Consider the following 19,675-nt stretch of genomic DNA (forward strand, 5'->3'; position numbering starts at 1 on the left):
AAAAAAAAAAAAAAAAAAAAAATTCAAACCTATTTTTTTCCCTCTGAGGCTTTTGGTGTTTATTCTGGATCTCATACTGTGGAGAAATCAGTAAGCTCTAAAGATTCCAATGTAGCTTATCTGAGAAGTTCTGAGCCAGTCCATAATTGCTTCATCTCATGTCTGTCCCACTTTTTCAGCAAAGCCCAGGGCAAGCTGCCAATATCCACATGGTAAGGGAGCATCATCCCTCCGTTAAATCAGGCTTTCCATCACAAAAGTTTTATCTGTTTCATCTCCAGCTAACTGTGTTTCTGGATTTAGTTGCTAAAGTTGTCTCACTTATGAAGTCGCAATATTCGGCCTGAAAGCATTTCTACTGCCCTTGTGGTTATTGCCAATGGCTGATGTGTTTCCATTGGAAAGTAAATTTAACCCTTTGCACTCAGAGAAATCTCACAGATCACCTACCAGCAACTCGACCAAACTTTACAAAATAGTGAAAATGATTCACTTAAATAGTACAGCGTTAGAACCAATTACTTTATTGTAATGATATTTGGTTTATAATGGAATTTTGGACATTGAGGAACTTATTTATGACCAAAATTTTAAAAATCAAAATTTTATATCTTACATTTTAACATATGGTAATGTGTGAAACAGTCACCAACAGGCACTGCAGGTTCATTGATACATGTTGTACAATAGTAATTTGTTTGACGTCTTTCACCTGGTGTTTTTTTATTAGAGCAGACAATGCAGTCTCCTTTTCTTCCTCCCACATTAATAGTACGTAATTTGTTGTCACTCTGTTGTTCAGAGATGTGGAAGAATGCACTCATGATTCCTAAAAATGACTTATCAACTGATCAATCATATCTAGATACATATTCCATCTCTTTGCTTTTTTTGCACAATTTGAATGAAAAACTTCAGGGAAACATACGTTTTTGAAAAATTTATGCTTGTGTAAGTTTGTCCTGTATAATCACTAGCAAACTCTTTATGTCCCCTCAGAGGGGACATCTAAGTGGTTTGCTAGATTTATGATGTCCTCTCAGAGGGGACATCTGAGTACAAAGGGTTAAATAATTTGTGGGATGTGATGTACTGTGTGCTGACTGCTTCAGTATAATCACTGTCATTTCATTCAGGTCTGAATTAAAGCTAAATTAATCACAGTATTCAGCTTAAGCTGCTTTAATGCTGATGAAAGGCATCTGTAGTTCATATAAACCATATTTATGTGAAGGTTAGCAAATATTTCTTCATATAAATTATCACTTTGATATACATGTCTTAGAGTCTGTGAGAAAAGAGAAAGAACAATATATCAGTTTTGCTACATTTTAATAGATGTTTTTTAAGGGATTTTTTCAGGTCTCATCAGCAACATCAAACAAAAAGGACTGAGTACTCCACAGGGTACAGAGTGCTGCCAAGCACCTTAGAAAATTTACATGACACAAAGAAAATGCAGTTCTTGCCCCTTGAGGAGCTTACAGTCTGGGGGTTTGATAACTCATAGTCTTAAGAGTTGAGTGAACAACAAAGTAATTTGTTAAGGCAAATCCTTCACCTCTAGAGCTATTGTGGACTGAATCATTTTAAAATTTGGAATTAATCCAATAAAGATGAGACGACTAAATTTTGTTGAGAATTTTTTTAGGCTCATATAGTTTTTATTAATATCCATCTAGTAAACAGAATTGACCTAATAGACAACTGAAAGTAAAGACTAGATCTCTTGAAGTGCAAGGGCTAAAACAACTTAATTGTGGTTACTTATTTAAAAAGCAAACATCCTGAATAGTATGACGGGTTATTACACTAGTTTAAAAATACACCAGGTACTGACACTGCATTCCCTTCATGCACTGCTCATTTAAAATAGTGAATATTAAAATATGTGGCTTCTACATCTCACCCACAGAAAGCCCACCACAAATCAATGTTCTGTGTATCAAATATCCACCTCATATGTATTATGAAAGTTTTATTTATGCCACATTAAAAGTAATGTAAATACTCAAATTATCATAAGCTAATGACCTGCATATTTTATATGGATGAATGTCAATATATCTAAATAAGAAATAAGTGGCAATTCTATCTACCTATATAAAAAAAATAGAATATCTTTCCAAATTTTGCATACTCATCACTATAAGAAGAGGTATGCAGGTTTTAAGGTTTCACAATCAGTTGTCAGAAAAACAGCAGTTATGCCTGCAGTATCTCGTTAGCATCTGACTCAATTATTTTTAGATGACATGATTTAGAAGACACTGTAAACCCATCTAAAAATTTTTAATTATTTTGAGATGGTTCCAACGTTAACCCGAGAATCATTATCAGAAAGAGTAACAATGTGATGTAGAAGAACAGCTAATCAACATGACTAAAAATAAGCTCACTTTCAGAAGAACAATCGTGTCATCTGGAAAAAAATCATAGCTACAACCTGGGGAACATTCCCATATGGAATACCGATCTGGCCAAGGCACACTTTCTAAGCAGGAAAACTATCAGATCAGGGTGAACTGAAGCCACTTCTGAGGAGTAATCTATAAATATCCAGACAGACCTTCAGAGGCCCAACATAATTGGTTCAATTCCTCTCAAAACAGTTGGATACTATCCTACCCACATCAACCCAAAGCTTGAAGTTAACTCAAACCAAAAGAGCATATGAGAGCAAAAGTGAACAAATGTGTAAACTCTAGCACATTCTTATTGCTGTATTAAGTTTGAAGATGAGCACATCCTACCCACAACAGTATTGTTCCAGGAAGCAGGGTAGGAGTAGTGGTAAATTACAAAACAGACTATTAATTGCACAATTAATAGAAAAGTAAAAACATATTTTGAAATCTACAATAAACCTGTATCCAAAGGAGTCTTATACATCAGTGATGTGCTGGACTTTGAATTCTGTGGTACAGCTTTGCAGTGGACTCACTCTGGCCTACTGGTATGGGTACAGCTTGCTTCCTGCCTGTTGAAGGGTGAATATGCTACACAGAGCTATGATGGTTTCTACCGAGTGGTAAAATTCACAGATGTTCCAGGTTAATCATGTCAGGATCATTCCTTGTGCAATGTTTGATGTAGATGAAGATAAAGTGGTTTCTTGGTCAATAATTGTAATTTCTTTCTTTTAAAGTCAGTGGGTTTCTTGTATCTGTAACCACAATAGAAAGACCATTGTTTAAAATACTTTGATGATTGATCTATTCCAAGGTTACATACTGGATAAGGGAGGTTAAGAGGAAAGATACACTAGTCACCATTAAATTAGTACTAATTCTATATGCACATCACTTACAGTTCTATTACAATTGACCCAGGTTTAATTTCATCCATCTCCATGAAAGCAAAACACTTGGTGCTGGTAAACCTTTTTTTAGGCTTGTAGTGTTTGAATTCAAAGAAGATAGCTGCACCTAAAGAATTAAAACAAAACAAACCACATAAACCACAGTCAGAGTATTTCTTGTGTGTCAATTAGTTTTCTTTGATCACCAGAATTATAGGAACAGCAACAGTTAGCATAGTTTTAAAAGCAACCTGTGGCAAACATAAGTCTCTGATGATATGATGATTTATAATTTACTGTGCTTGTCACCCCAAACATTTTGTATCTGAGTAGAGTGACATTTTTGCTTACCCAATTCTACAAACTATAGCAAAACTTCTTGAACTAGATTGCCTCAAGATCTATATAATTTATGTACACAGGTAGAATCATAAAACACTAAGGGATATAACATCTTAAATGCCACAAGAAAACAGAAGATACTTGTTAAGTATTATCAAAACTCACAGAAACTCATTAAGTAGAAAAGGCACTTAAGAGTTATAAAAAAAAAAAAAAAAATTCAAGCTCGAATCATTTCTCTCTTCCCCTGAAACAAAAACTCAAAAATTCAGTTTCGGTGGTGTTTTGGAATTCAAATTACATAAACCACATGCAGGCTCAGTTATAAAATATTATCTATTTCCCAATACCTTTTTCAGAAAGTTTTCAAAGCACTGTTTGGGGTTGTCCTTTGTCTGTTTTTTTCCCCTGGAATTATATATGTCTGTATAAAGATGGTGTTATGGGAGATAAAGATCCAAAGCCTATTTATTCCACCTTCTTCCTCCAATGAGCAAGTTATAAGGAAAAATTTAGACAGTTCTACGTCCCCAAAGTCCAACAGATAAGCCCTCCTCCATCCCTGCAGAAAAAAAGCTAAAAATAGAGAAATAATATGGCCAAGAATGATTTCTAAAGAAAGCATGGAAACTGATGGAAGGAAGTTGGAATCTCACTCTTACCTGGCTACTTGTTAATATTGCCTTAACCAGAGTGGTGCTGGGTCTTGGCTTTTAAAGACAACACATTTTAATACCTTCACTGATAACAAAACTCACAAGTGACTAGAAGTTTAACAGTATTCAGAAATGTGTGTGCAGCCCTGGCACCTGGGTCCAAATGGAGCACCTCACATGGCAAGGGAGGAAAGACAATTGTTCAGGAGACAATGGGATGTGGATTGGGGAGATGGGTAGATTGAGCCGCCCACTTCTAATATATACAAAGGGATCAACACATACAAAGGGCTAGCTCAGTGCTGGTGACTTCTCTTCCTTAGGTGTGTGACCCTGCCATATCCAGAAATAGTAGCTTCGCTTCTCACAGCCATAGAGTCATTTTATCATTTAAAAACATCAGATATTTTTTAAATGGGCCATATTTCTTAGTGCCTTCAGCTGGGAGACCTATTTCCTCATCCTGACTGTGTCTAAGGTCTGAATAAATGTGAAAATGAAGTCATTTTTGAAAAAATGCTGAAGTTCAAATATGTTACCATCATTTTCAAGAAGTTGAAAAAATTCATTCACCTAAATGACCAGAAGATAATATATTTTCTACATCATCATGCTACTTATAAGAAAGAACAAAATGTGAAATGAGACTATCTGAGGAAGATTAATTTAAAATGCTTGTAAACATGATAGTATGTTCAGTAGCAGTAATATCAGTTAAATAATAAGCTTAAAGCTGGAGAAAATAAATAGGGTCAAATTCTGAATATAGTTCCATTTTCACCATCTCATAAGTCAAGTCGTTAAGAAAGAACACGGTATAATAAAATAGAAAAGTTGGCCCATGAAACACTCTACCTTCTCCCCTCCCCATCAGAAACATGTCTCAAAGCAATGGAGTTAAAGAAATGAAAAAATTTATATTTTTGTTCAGAAGGCGTATTTCATACTGAAATTTCTTCAACATTACTTATGAAGCACCTCCTACCTACATATCCTAACACAGGACTTAAGCTTTGATGTATATCAGATCACCCAGAGGGCTTCCTAAGACACAGACCAGTCCCCACAGTTTCTCAGGAGGTCTGAGACGGGGCCTCAAGCATGTGCACCTAATAAGGTTCCAGGTGATGCTGCTGCCACTGCTGCTGTTCCAGGGGTCACACTCTGAGAACCACTGTTCTAACAGAAGCACTGAAAGGTAAGTCTTTTAGTGGCAGAACAGAGGAGACAGAGGAGACAGCAGCATCAGTTTTAAGAAATATCAAATATTTTACAGACTGAGGCAATCATGTCAAAAGGCACTGTACATCTTATACAAGCTTGAAAATTTTAGAAACAAACTCACGTGATAAAAAAATTCTGAAGTCTTTTTGGAGATCATTGACATTCCCATTGGGGAACAGGCATGGGAACTATCTAACTTAGAAATGCAACCTCACCATTTCAAAAATTTTGCTTTTGTCCTTTCCAATCTTCTTGCTAACTAACTGCAAGTTATAGTATCTTCCTTCCCAACACATTAAACTGGAAGAAAAACTAGATCTTCAACTGTTAGACTAAATCATTAGGGAGCCTTAGAGAGCTCCTGCCACCTCCAAACTTTTAGTATAAAAACAAAAAAACAAAACAAAACAAGCCTTTGTTTTATTGTTAACAACAGTAACATTTTATTATCAAAGATGTTTATTATGTTATTAGAAAACAAGATAGCATAATTCCTAATTCCCACATTTTAAAAATGTATATTTTATTCAAATCAATAAACATTATGTGACATTACTTCTGCCGGATACCAATTGTGCTAGCCCCGCTATGCATACAAACACGTAAGATGAGGACTCTCTCCTTAAGAAGTCAATTATTTCTGATTACAAACCTTTGGTTAATTTTTCAACATGCTTCTGGAGTTCGATATCCACATTAAAATGAACATATGTATCTTCTTTTCTTGAAGCCACAGGAGTATCTTGCACAGGAGTTAAATCTATGCCATTCAGATCTAAAGAGAAAAAAATAGATTTTGGTTTAGGAGCATGCAAGTATACAGACTCCAAAACTGCAAAGTACAAAGGGTTATATTTCCCAAGAAGCTTGGAAAAAGCCTAGAGGAGATTCTCCAGCTAACAGAAATTCCCATTTGGCATGAGCAGGTACCTGAAGAGCTGCCGGTATCCATAGAGCTACATGGAGGAAGCTGGGTAGAGAGGGAATGGGAGACCACATGGAGGGAAGAAGGAAGTGTGCCACAACCAGGTATAAAAGAAAGCTTGTTGAAGACAAAATTTGATTGCTACAGTGAAGAGATGAAAATAACTTTTTGTTTTCCTTAGGGAATAGGCCACTAAATTTTTGTCTGCAATAAAAATTTAGAATGTAAATAATAAATCACAATGGGAATCCTGGCCCTAATTTCCTTGAACGTTATCAGAATCCCCCTGTTGTACTCAAGTCAGAGGACCAAAACTAGACATGAGAGCAGCCAATGAAACCCTTCCATCAATGAACAGATTTTTATATATAATCTGAATTCTCATCACATTTGCTATAACATAACCTGATCTATGTCAACCAGATGGAACACTAAGTTACTGTGTATAGTTTTAATTTCCTGGACCCAGGAATCTTTTTAATCAAATTTGTCAACATGGAGTCATTTAATAACTACTCAGTGTTTAAGTATTATTCGACAGACCTGTCTTAAGGAACTTAAAAAAACTTGGTATATTTGATTTGTCTCAAATTGTAGCTAAAAGTATATTACTTGGATTAACTGTGCAGTTGTTTCTGGGTTAAGAATATGATAAATTCATTCTCAACCCCCCAATAATTATTGTTAAAAGACTGTTAAGTGCTTTGCAAATAGAGTACTGTATAAAAAATTTGGCAAGAATAAGGAAATTCAACCACTGTGGTTTCCCTCCTAAAGACTAAAAAAGTTGTTTTTAAGTAATAAGCGGACTGCCACATTGGATAAGAGAAAAAAACAAATTCAAAGAATAATCATGTTTCATAACCACAATAGCATAGTTCAAGATAAGAAATACCTCTCTTTTTAATGTCCCACAAGATTACATTCGGGGCATGAGTGCTATGCATGTGTCCCATTTCCCTGCCTTCACTGATGATTCACTGAAGGACTGATTTTCATCCACCTCTGGAGGCCTCTCCTATGTAGAAACTTTTCTTGGACAGGAAGGAGAAGGCCTAATGCAGGAGGATTGGGAAAATAGAACGTCATGCTTTGCAAGGAAAACTACATACCCTTGGAAGGTGAAGGACATTTTAACTTGTATCCTAAAGAATGCACCTGCTATTAAAGACAATGTGTGTCTAGCCAGCACCCTAGATGGAATTTTAAGAATAAAGACATTTCAAAGAAAAATTCAAAGCAAAAGTGAGGGTGAGTTATGAACAGGAAGATACTTTTAGTAAATCTCTCAGAAGTGTTCGGTGAAAGAGTAATGATCTCATCTAGGGATTTTACCTCATTGTAGAGTGAATTAAAATAAGGAGTTGTCACAGATACAAGTCCCTCCCCACCCCACCCTGCCAAAAAAAAATTCACTAGGGAAAAAAAAATAGCCAAGTTATTTACCCTTTACACTAACTGTAATATAGGGATCGATGCACTGCCCAGCATCTTTCAAACCAATTTTCTCAATTCTGATAGTGAGTAACGTCATTCCTGGTTCTGATGGCAATCTTGGTAATAAAGTGCCTGGCAACAGAGAAAAAGCAATAAAAGTTAGCCCCACCAGTAATTTCAGAGTAAATATTTGAACAAACATAGAGATTAACCTTGCTCTTAGCTGACTTAGAAACTAGCCAGGCATTGTTTTGGTTTCCACAACTCCCAAACACTTGATGTTATTATTTTCAAATGTCTAATTATACACAAAATAAATCTGCACTTCTATATCTCACATTTAGCACTAAAGCAGAAATAATTAATTAAAGCTAGTTAAAAATTCAAGTCACTTCAGGAAGCCCATACATGTAATAATATATAAAATATATACATATTTTGTATATACTCATATATAATATACTGTAAATCTAAATATGGAGTGGTAGAACAAAGACAGGAAAAACCTTTTAAACATTTGTTATATTTATCCTAACGCTTGAGAAATGTTCTACGAGAACAATCAACAAGTCCTTTAATTACTACTGACAGAGGAAATAACTTACAATTAATATTTATGTACTTAATTGAACAATTTTACAGTTTAATTCCCTACTCCTTGACTCATCAACATCAAGGCAAAAACAAAAAACCTGTTGGAACTGCAGTGAAGTTCAGATCAATCCCAAAGAGATATATCTTTGCAAATTGCTTCCTCCCCTCTATTAACTGGTTTATGTCTCTCAATTTTGTAAAGGCTTCTTAATTTCAGTAAAGTTTTATTGTTTTCTTCACACAAGTCTTATACTTCTTTTGTTGGATTTATTATTAGATACTTGAATGATATTTCATTTTCTAAGCAACTGTTATTTATTTATAGAGATAGAAGCAAATTTTTTTGATCCCACAGCAGTATATAGAATAAATTCTTATGTATAAATTTTACACCCAGGAACTTATTATTAATAATGATTTATTTATGGGTTAATATATATGTGTATTTTGTGCTATATATGTATATTTATAACATCTGCAAATAAAGGTGTTTCCTCTCCTCTTTAATTGCTATATTATATTTCTTTTTCTTGACCTAGTACACTGTCTAGGACTTCTAAAACAATTTTGATGCAAAGAGTTAATAGTAGGCACTCTTGTTTTGTTCCTGATCTGAAGAAGAAACTCCCAATTTTACTATTAAATATGATTTAGGTTCTAACTGTCATATAGTTATTTCTATGAGACTAAGGATTTTCTGTTCTTGGTTTGCTAAGAAGTTTTTAAAATCATGAATGGATTTAGAATTTAATTTAAAAATTTTTTTGTATCTATTCAGAAGATCATGCAATTTTTCTCCTTAATCTGCTAATGTGAATTACCTTGATATATTTTGCAAATCTAACAATATACTCTGAAAAATCACTCAATAGTTCCTGGATATTTTTCTAATTACTTTCTGTAATATTCTGTGTATCATAGTTTACTCAGTCAATCTTTATATGACAGGTTGTTTCTAATATTGTACCACTATCAAAAATGCCTCAATAGAGAACCCAGGGTATATGCAAGTTTTTTTAGATTGCTGGAGGTGTATCTTCAGAAAAAATTCCTAGGAACAGGATTGCTAGGCTAAGGGAAAATGTTTATTTTTGTTGTTGAGACATTGCTGAATACTCCTTTGAAGGAACTATACCACCTTCTACTCCCACCAGTGATTAATGAGTACCTGTTTCCCCACAGCCTCAGCCACAGCAGTTTTAATTTGCATGTCTTTTATCATAAGTGAAGCTGAATATCTTTTTACATATTTAAGGGCTATCTGTATATCCTGGGGTCTTTTCATATATTTTTAAGGACTATTTTTATATCCTAGGTCATATGTGCATGCTGTGTGTGTACTGTCTGTTCGTGTCTTTTGCTCAATTTTTGAATATGTTTATGGTCTTTGTTGACACAACTTAAAATAGTCATCATATACTAAAGATGTTAGTCTTTTGTCTTTTTTACTTTGATTATGGTGGGTTTTGACAGTCAAAAGGGATTGCTTATCCAAATGTCAAAATCAATGAGAGAACATCTTTTTCTAATAGGCTATTTTCTCTCAAGTAAACATTGAAAATAACTTTAAAATAATTTAATAATTATTAAATTATTTTAATAATTTAATTAAAAATAATTTCTACCTTAAGGTGAATCAGTTTCATAACCTGTAATTTTCTAGATTTTTTAGTTGAAATGGGCTGATGTTTCTTTCCTACTTACCAACAAACTTTCTTGCCTGAGACTATAGTAAGATTTAATCTAACTACTAAGTATATTTCAATCAAAATGGAGATAGTGATTTCAAGCCGGAAAGATGCTTAATTTATTTAGTTCTTTTCTAATTCAAGGTAAAATGTAAAACATTTCACTCCATATGAATGTTCAGTTTTACCTTATTAAAGCTGAAGTTATCTAATTAAGACTACAGATTATAAAGAGGTGTCTATTCAAGGTATTTCACAGTGGTTTCCAATGAGCGCTCTCCTTGCATGGTCAACTCCCACACATCTTTTGAGTCTCAGATCTGGTTATACCACCTTTACTAAACTCCCTTAGCCTTTTTTTTTTTTTTGCTCACCCATAATACACTGTGCCTATCTCTAACCAAGAACATTGGTTGTGTCTTGCTGACTACATGGTAAGTATCATGAAAGATGGGTATGAATAATTGCTCATATTTGCACTTGTAATAAACACATCTTTGGTCTATTTGCACTCATAATAAATACATCTTTGGTGGATAAATATTTTGTTGCATGAATAAATAAACTTTACAGCTCTCCAGGTTATTATGTTCTAGTAAGCACATGGCTTGAAATACACATTAATGTACTGCTCCACAATATGCATGAAAGAAAATAAAATAGTAGGCTAATACCACACCATCTACAGCTCCTGAGAAAGTTAGCATGTTTGTATATCACAGATAAAACCATACAATAATTGGAAATGAAGGCAACACATTAAAATCAAGATTTCTAGATGAAGAATAAATATACTCAACTATGTAAAGTAATATGAGAATAAGTAACTATGTTTAAGTTACAGAATTTATACATGACTCAATATACACTACACATTTCCAACTAGATAATTTACCATTAGATCTAGAGCAAGGATCAGAAATAATAAATGTTCTTCCATGTGGAAAAGCTGTGCAAATAAGAAATACCTCGTCAACTTTTATTGAGCACTATGTGCAGGCACTGTCCTAATCCTGTACATGTATTAACTCATTTAATCCTCACAACAACCCTCTGACACAGGTGCTAATGTTAGTCCTATTTTTTTCAGAGGTGAAAAGTGAGACACAGAAAAGTTAACTTGCCATAATCACACAGCAGGTGGCCACCAGTGTCCATGCTTTTTACTACCACACCCCATTGTGTTCTATTTTTTAAATTTTAATTTTCTGCAGAGACTAAAAAGGAGCTGCAGGATAACCTCCCCATCTCAACTTCCTTCACATCTGTTATGTCCCTTCTGCCATGCAACATATTCACAGGTTCTAAGGATTAGGATGTGGGCGTGGGGGGGGGCATTATTTTTGCCCCCACACTTCTAAAAATGGAAAGCTCTGTCTATGACAGTCTAAAGCTCTATATGGCTAGCTAAATCAAGATTTCTCAGTCAGGGTTCTGTGGAGTCCCAGGGGTAGCCTTGAACTGCCACGTGGAGCTCCACACAAGACAGTGATTTCTATTAACGTGCTATTATAATATATGTAAAAGAAGATAAATTCAAGGATAATACCATTCCATTTACAGCTCTTGCATTAGGCTTTGTTCACTGAGCAATGCATGTTTCCAGTGATGGACAATGCAAGTAGCTCCTATTGCAATTTTATTATAGATCTTTGAACTCGTAAACAGTAAACAGTAAGATTAGTTGACTGATGGGGTCCATTTTCAGGCTTTTTTAAAAACATGAGATAGGGGAAGTCTTGGTAGCCAATGAGCTCTGTACTGCACAGAGGACAGCAGGCTGATGCCAGCCTCTTCCTCTGATTTACCTGCTCCAACCTCCCTCTATGCACCACTGACTGGAGCAAACATGCTCCACGGGTATCAAAGAAACTTGGAATGAATGAGCTAGGAGGAAAAGATTCTAAACCTAAGAAGCATAGAGACAATTATGACAAGGTAACAACAATAAATTTCAAGCTTCTAAGTCATTTTACTGCACTAGTGCAACACGGGACACAAAACAGTCTATTTAATGATGACAGCTACTTATTAATAGATTGTACTTGCATGTATAATTTTCAAGATGCATTGTCAACAGAAAACAAACTACAAATGCAACTATGGCTCCAACAAAATTAAATCACTTAACCACAAGTCACAGTCACTGACAAATAAAGGTGCTGATTATTTTGAGATTCAAAAGACATTTAAAATAAACAGAGCAAAGCTTTTTTGTTGTTGTTAAGTCATACTCAGTTAAACAGGCTCAGAAAGCAAATTACTTACTTTGTAGTAGAACTTAATGCCTAGAGAAACAAAAGTCAAACAGTGAGAGTAAGTTTTTAGGACAAGCATATTATTAAGAAATTTAAAAGACTCCACTCCCAAAGAGTACAATAAGTTGACCTACAGATGATATTCCACACGATGTAGAGCTTTTGTGATATACACTATAAACACAGCTTCTGTTCTGAGTCCACAGATTTCACTAAGAAGTATTATGCTATAGTGTAGCACTTGTAAGATTTTTAAATAATGATGAAATCAAGAAAAAATTTTCTGCTATAAAGTAAAGGCTCCAAGCAGGCAAAGACTAAGCTGGACTCTAAGTCATTTTACTGCACTACTCAGTCTTCTGTGTCTGAAGAACTGTACCGGCATTCACACTGATGGTGTCCACCAACAGCCGACTCCATGAGAGAATTTCCCCTTTCTTGTAAAAACAGAAAACCTTTACACTGTCACAACTCATGGCTTTCTTCACTAGGTGCTGGTGTCAAAACTCTTGTAGACAAAAGGAAAAAGAGGATCTAGAAGATATCACAAAAATGGCTAAGTTTGTTAAACCAAGAGCAGTTCGCTCAAAAATATTTTAAAAGCTACATAAAAAGTATCTGTCCTAGCAACAGGGCAGGCTCTCAGCTGAGTATGTTATAGCCACTGCCAACTCTGGGAGAAAGAAGGGACTATGTAAGCAAGTCCTCTGTCCATGCCAAGCATCTGAGTCCTCATGACTGCCACGGTGTCCAGCGATAAGTGTACCACTCTCTTTCCTGCAGCTGGTACAGAGAAAAGTAGAGAAGTATCTGAGGCCCCTCGTCCCTCACCTACAGTTCTCCATTCCAAGAGAAAGCTGTTTAAAATGAAGATACTAGCACAGAGTAGGATCGACTCAGATAAATAAATCTCTTGTATGTGGCCAAAGACACACAGGACAATAGAGATTATGGAGAACCAGACTACAAATGAACCTTCACCAGCCTAGGGACAAGGAGTTTAGGGTTACATGGAAGGAAACCAAAGTCAGTGAAATCCTCTAAGATGCTGTCTATGTGAGCATAGAGAAAAGGAATATTGCTATTTCTTTTTTCATCTTATTATTTCTGCTTTTTAAACAAACATTTGTATTGTTGATATCACATATCACAACAAAAGGAGACTTTCTTTCTTCTAGTCCAAAACAGGAAATGGCATGATAGTCTTCCTTCCAAAATAGTATACCATTGCAAATATCAGACTTTTAAAGAGGCTACGCTTTCTCAGAAAATTATTAAGTATTTTATCTTTTGAAAACACTGTGGTTTGAGTTTGCTTATTAAATCATTTTACTTGCTTGATTTGTTATATAATACTCTACAGATATCTGTCACAGGCATTAGTACTCTAATGAAAGGTGAGTCAGTTCTAATATTGCCTTGGTGATTCAAAAATTAAATGTCATGAATAAGGAGTAGTACATAAGCTTTTATCCATACTTTCAGGACAGCGTCCAATCAGGTGTCCAAAACGTAGACTAAGCATTTTCATACGTATGTGAAAATGTATATATTTTGCAGTTTTCATTGTTTTAGCTTTATCATACTTGTAATTAAATTAACATATGGTACTACTGATTCAGATTCTTTCTGCTATCCAAATATCTTTTAAGTGCACATTTATTCATGCTTCTAAAATGTAAAAATATATACCCACACACACACAATAATGCTTGGCATTATTAACACAATTAAAGATAATGTTATTGCTCAAATTGGCTACAATATTTGGTAGGTGGTAAATAGCAAGAAATTTGTCTTGAAAATCTGGTAATAGAAAATCTATGCAATTTGCATTGTACACAGAACATTATCGAGATAATATTTAATTGAATTAATAAACTCAATTTTGAAGTAGAAGCTGTGGTAACATATTAAAATACATATACAATTCTTTTAGCTTGCAAATAATTAGCAGTTGAGGAACATGGGTTCCCCTAAGCTTTCAAGAGAAAGAGTTTGAAATTATAAGAAGTTTGTTTATTTTTAAAATTATTTCAAAACTTTGAAAAAATCTTAGGGGTCATTATCATCTAAATAATATGGTATGTAGGTCTGTCAAGTTAAAATTTTATTTGATTTAAGTTGTTTATAAACATAGAGGTTATATGAGTATACTGACTCTTATTTTTGTTTTATTTTCTTTATTAACAGCTACTAGAAATTTAATACTTTTCCTTTTCGGTCTTTCTGTTATCAGATGTGTGTGTGCTCCGAACCATGGTTGACTTTTAAATGTCACTATACTACACTGAAAATAATAAACATACTCACAAAGGCTCAGCTGAGTCAATAGGCATGTGCTTCACATAAAGATGCTAGTTAAAAATTGGCACTCCATTAATTCCTACAGCAAGCAAGGAAGAGTTACCAATAGGTGTTTGAGTTGAAAGGTGAATTGCTAGAGTACTTTCAAAAAAGGGCATGCCAAATATTACTGAGTGCTTTGAAGATGAAGAAAAGCTACAAAACATGGCCTACTTAGCCGATATTTCACATGAACTAGTCTCTGCAAGGCTCTGGAGAAAATCTTTGATTTCAAGTGACAGAATTTTGGGATTTAACAGAAAAAAATTAAATTGTAAAAGGAAATCTTCAAAAACAGCTTGAGCTTGAAATTAAGGAAGAATATTAACAAGTCTCAAATCTAAGTCAGCTAGGAAAACTACAGAACAAAAACTGTATTTTCCTTCCCCTTCAGCATAAATAGTATATGCCTGAGTATATGCCTGACTCTTTTTCCCTGGTTCTCCTGCTCAGCTTGAGAACTTACGACCTTGAGAGAAGAGAAAGAACTCTGAGAATTGTGGTCTAACCATACACTTTAAATGATATTCACTGCTTGGTCCCTAAACATGTTCAGGATTTCTATGAAAGAAAATGCCTTTATATTAACAGGAAAGGTGAACATTTTGCTGCAGTTTTCAACTTCTTACATGTGTGAACAAGAAAATAAATTATTTCATTTCAGTTGAACATGAAATCCATGTTTACTTATCTCTCAAATTCAAGTGAGAATTGAGTATTTATGCGACAAAAAAATAAGTATAAGTTTGACTATTAAAGAGCTAAATTTCTTTGAATTTCAAAAATATGTTGTATACATCTGTAAGCCTAGGTAAGAGATGAAGAAACAATACATATATAGTAATGTTGAAAGTACTAGGCTTATATTTGAGCTTCATAATGTCAACTAGTTAAAAAAAAAAAAGTTTTTAAAGGTCTTGAATAAAATTGTGTCTTGCTATTTTTTAACTTACATTGCTATGGTTTATCATTTTAGTAGCTTTACTATTTAATACAATCAATACTATGAGGTTATAAAAAATAAGTTGTAAATTTATACCCCCTATTTAAATGAAATCAACCAAGACTACCTTTAGAAAAGTTAACTCCCACTTTTGGCTAAGTCAATTATATAACAGAAATATGTTTGCTTTACTAAATCTTAAAATTTTGAAAAGGAAAGAGATTAATATCAAGAAAGATAAGCTAAGCTTAACTACCTGTTTTTTTTTCTTTTCAAGATAGGTTAGCCAAAAAAGTCATTTTTAATTCTAAATGGAAAAAATTACTCTTCGTCACACCATAATTACACACCATACCTCATTAATGTAACAGTGATAGTGGTTAGTATACGAATTTATCTAAATTCATTAAGCTGCACACTAAAAAGAGTGAATTTCATATGTGTAAATGACACCTCAATAAACCTGATTTTAAAAAATCATAACAAAATTACAATTAAATGTTATATAAAAACAAAAGTAATTTTTTAAAGTCTTAACAATTTCTAGCACTATCCTGCTCTGGTAACAGACACAGCCTAGTCATTACTAAAATCTTGGGCTCTCTTGGTGTAACAAGAAAAAAAACTTTTTCCTTCTCTACAATTAAGTTAAATGTTAAATGATATCTTGCTATTCCAACCACATTTTCAATGAATATAATTTTACAAGTCATTTATCAATGACACAGACCCTAGACAATAACAATTCCAAACAAAATATAGCTAATTAAATTCCATGTACTCTTTCTTATTTTTAGGGAAAAAAAAAATCAGAGACTAGAAAGGGTTTTGTGATTTATCTGTATCTCTGAAAGAAAATATAACAATGCTATATCAGAATACAAAAATTCTGTTCAGCTTGGTCTTAATCTTACATAGTAAATGGATTTAGTGATTGGCAAAGCCCAGACTCAAAGTTAAGTTATATGTTGGTCTTAGCCTATACTGTTCCTATTCTAAATGTCTCCTCCTCAAGAAGTATTAAAAAATACTGGTGTATTTAATATCAAAAAAGTTATCTGGATGATACACAAACTGTATTTAACTATACTATAGATCTTCTACAATCGATTCAAAAACACATCACAATATTATAGTATATTGCTATACATCCTAAAGTGAACTCGTTTATCAGAAATAAAAGCTGTGCATGGAACAAGAACAGGGCAGAGTAAAGCAGTAATCAGGAGAGGCAAGAAATTTATCAGGGTGCTTGCCTAGGTTATCTACAGGGAAGAAAGATCCTCATGGGGATCTTCCATAAATAAAAAAGGCTTGCGATACATTCTTTGCTTTCCTAAAACAAGATGGGAAAAAAGGTAATTGTGCATTATCCAGTCCCCTTGGGTTTAGTTTTCACCACCACAATTTGATTAACTAAAGAAGTATAGTGCTTATGACAGCATACAAAAAAGAGTTAACATAGCAGGCCAAAGACTATTGGAAAGGCCGGCTTGCAAGGTCAGCCCATGGCTGGCATTGGAGAACTTGAATTTGGGACGGTTCCCTTCAGTCCCTGGTAATAATGGTCACTGTGCCTAAACCGTCTAAGTAAACAATATGGTTTGTGCTGAACACTGGCTTTCCTTCTGCAGATTGGAATTTTGGTTTGTGCGAGGAAGGGGGCTGCCTAAATCACCTCCAATAAAAAGCCTTGGACACCGATTCTCTAATGAGCTTTCCCAGTAGACAACATTTTGCATTTCACACAAGCTGTCACATCTTGTTGCTGGGGGAATTAAGTAAATCATGCAACTGTAATGGAAGAGGATTTTTTGACTTTTGTTCTTGGTTTCATCTAGATCTTGCCTGTGTGCCTTTTCCCTTTGCTGATTTTATTCCTGTGTTCTCTTGTTGTAATAAATCAAAGCTATGACTACAGCAATAAGCCGAGCCTGTGAGTCCTCCTAGTGAATCACTGAACATGGGGGTGGTCTTGAGTACCTCTGACACAGTAAGATGCTCTCACATCATACTTATAAAATAGCTACTGCCAATAACACGGCCATGGGCTTTGGAGAGGCTTTAATTCTCATCAGCAAATACCAAAAACAACAACAACAACAACAAAAACACCCTGACCTTGAATTAAGTGAAATAATATATATTTTTAATAAGTGATACCTACCAGGTACTCTAGCAGGAAAAGAATCAGGAGACCCTGCTCCAGCACCACCCTCTTCTTCATCTTCTTCAAATTCTAAATTCTCTTCTTCACCAGGTGCTAAAATCCTTCTACATGAAAAAGGGCAGGAAAAATAGTGAGCTGAAAAACTAAATATACTAGTGAAGCCGCAGTTACTTATTCCCCATGTAAAATGCAGATATAAAAAATGTTGATATGCTAATATCAATGTTGATGTCAATGGCATCTATAATACCAAAGCTGAGATTTTAAAAGCCCAGAAATATCTGAAAAATAGGTATAAAATAATGATATTAGAAAACAAATATAAATATTTATTTTACCTTAATGGGACAGGCTGAACATCAAATGGGAATTCTTTATTATATGTAAGAATATTCTTTAGGACTAGAATAAAAAGATAAAGAAACAAAAATTCTTTCAAAAATAAAAAATCATATCTTAAATGACACATTTTTAATTAATTTTACTATGCATATTAATATAAATTTTTAAATTCTCAGCCTTACCACCATTTGAGAGCCACATGACATTTGTCCATTGAAGTTCTTAGCAAAACAAAAATATCCATAGTATGCTTCAGCTACCAGTATTTTCAGAGTACTGTCAGATCTCTAAAGAGAGTAAGTTCCAGAGTTGTGGAAAATGAACCCCAAAATAATTTTCCTATGTACAAGGTTCTAGGTGAGAAACTGGGTATGTAAGAAAGAGAATATCTCTTTCCTGTAGTTCTTTAATTAAAAGATGACCAGCTGAGTGTGGTGGCTCACACCTGCAATCCCAGCACTCTGGGAAGCTGAGGTGGGAGGAGTGCTTGAGCCCAAGAGTTTAAGACCAGCCCAGGCAACATATCAAGACCTTGTCTCTACAAAAAAAATAAAATAAAATAAAATAAAAATAATTAGCTAGGCATGATGGCCAAGGCTGTGATGAGCTGTGATTGTGCCACTACACTCCAGCTTGGGCGACTCCAGCCTGAGCAACAGAGTGAGAATTCAATTTAAAAAAAAAAAAAGGATGAGCAGTTAGAGGTAGATGAGTGCATTTTATTCTCTGTCCTGAGTAGATTTCCCCTCAATGCCATTAAACTTGTAGTTTGTAGCAAGGGTATAATTCTTATATTTATGATTTATTATATAGTCATGCACCACATAATGACATTTGGGTCAAGGACAGACCACATCTACAACAGTGGTCCACTAAGATTATAACAGAGCTGAAAAATTCCTATTGCCTGGTATACACTTTACTTTTTATAATATAGTTTATATAGGACTGTACTTACTATACTCTACTCTGTTGCCCAGGCTGGAGTGCAGTAGCACATGGCTCAAGGTCATCACAGCCTCAACCTGCTAGGCTCAGGTGATCCTTCTACCTCAGCCTTCCAAGTAGCTGGAACTACAGGCATGTACCACCATGCCCAGCTAATTTTTGATTTATTGTAGAGATGACATCTCACCATGATGCCCAGACTGGTCTTGAACCCGAGGGCTCAGGCAGTCCTCTTGTCTCCGCCTCCCAAAGTGCTGGGATTACAGGTGTGAGCCACCATGCTCAGCTTCCTTCTACTTATTAAAGCAAAAACGTTAACTGTAAAACAACCTCTACCTCTTCAGGAAGTATTCCAGAAGGCATTGTTATCATAGATGACAGCTCCATGTATTTTACCTGAAGACCTTACAGTGGGACAATATGTAGAGGTAGAAGATACTGATATTGATGATCCTGAGCCTGTGTAGTCTGAGGCCAATATGAGTGTGTTGTTTCATTTTT

At 34.6% G+C, this 19,675-nt stretch overlaps 1 protein-coding gene across 2 annotated transcripts in view; it reads right to left on the reverse strand.

The window, feature by feature from the left end:
• Positions 1–1,172: 1,172 nt before the first annotated feature.
• The window catches only part of AIDA (axin interactor, dorsalization associated), a 41,311-nt gene continuing 22,808 nt past the window's right edge, over positions 1,173–19,675 (reverse strand). Inside the window, exons 5-10 of one of the 2 annotated variants that reach the window (XM_021706912.1) lie at positions 18,223–18,286; positions 17,882–18,027; positions 7,895–8,017; positions 6,176–6,298; positions 3,311–3,428; positions 1,173–3,166 (exon numbers count right to left, since the gene is read on the reverse strand). In XM_021706912.1, the coding sequence (XP_021562587.1) occupies positions 3,070–3,166; positions 3,311–3,428; positions 6,176–6,298; positions 7,895–8,017; positions 17,882–18,027; positions 18,223–18,286 (671 nt within the window). In that variant the 3' untranslated portion in view covers positions 1,173–3,069. The remainder of the gene's footprint in view (positions 3,167–3,310; positions 3,429–6,175; positions 6,299–7,894; positions 8,018–17,881; positions 18,028–18,222; positions 18,287–19,675) is intronic. The other variant, XM_021706917.1, reaches the window with a different exon arrangement.

This window comes from Carlito syrichta, unplaced genomic scaffold (assembly GCF_000164805.1).
Source record: "Carlito syrichta isolate Samal-C Ts95f unplaced genomic scaffold, Tarsius_syrichta-2.0.1 Scaffold116229, whole genome shotgun sequence".
NCBI lineage: Eukaryota > Metazoa > Chordata > Mammalia > Primates > Tarsiidae > Carlito > Carlito syrichta.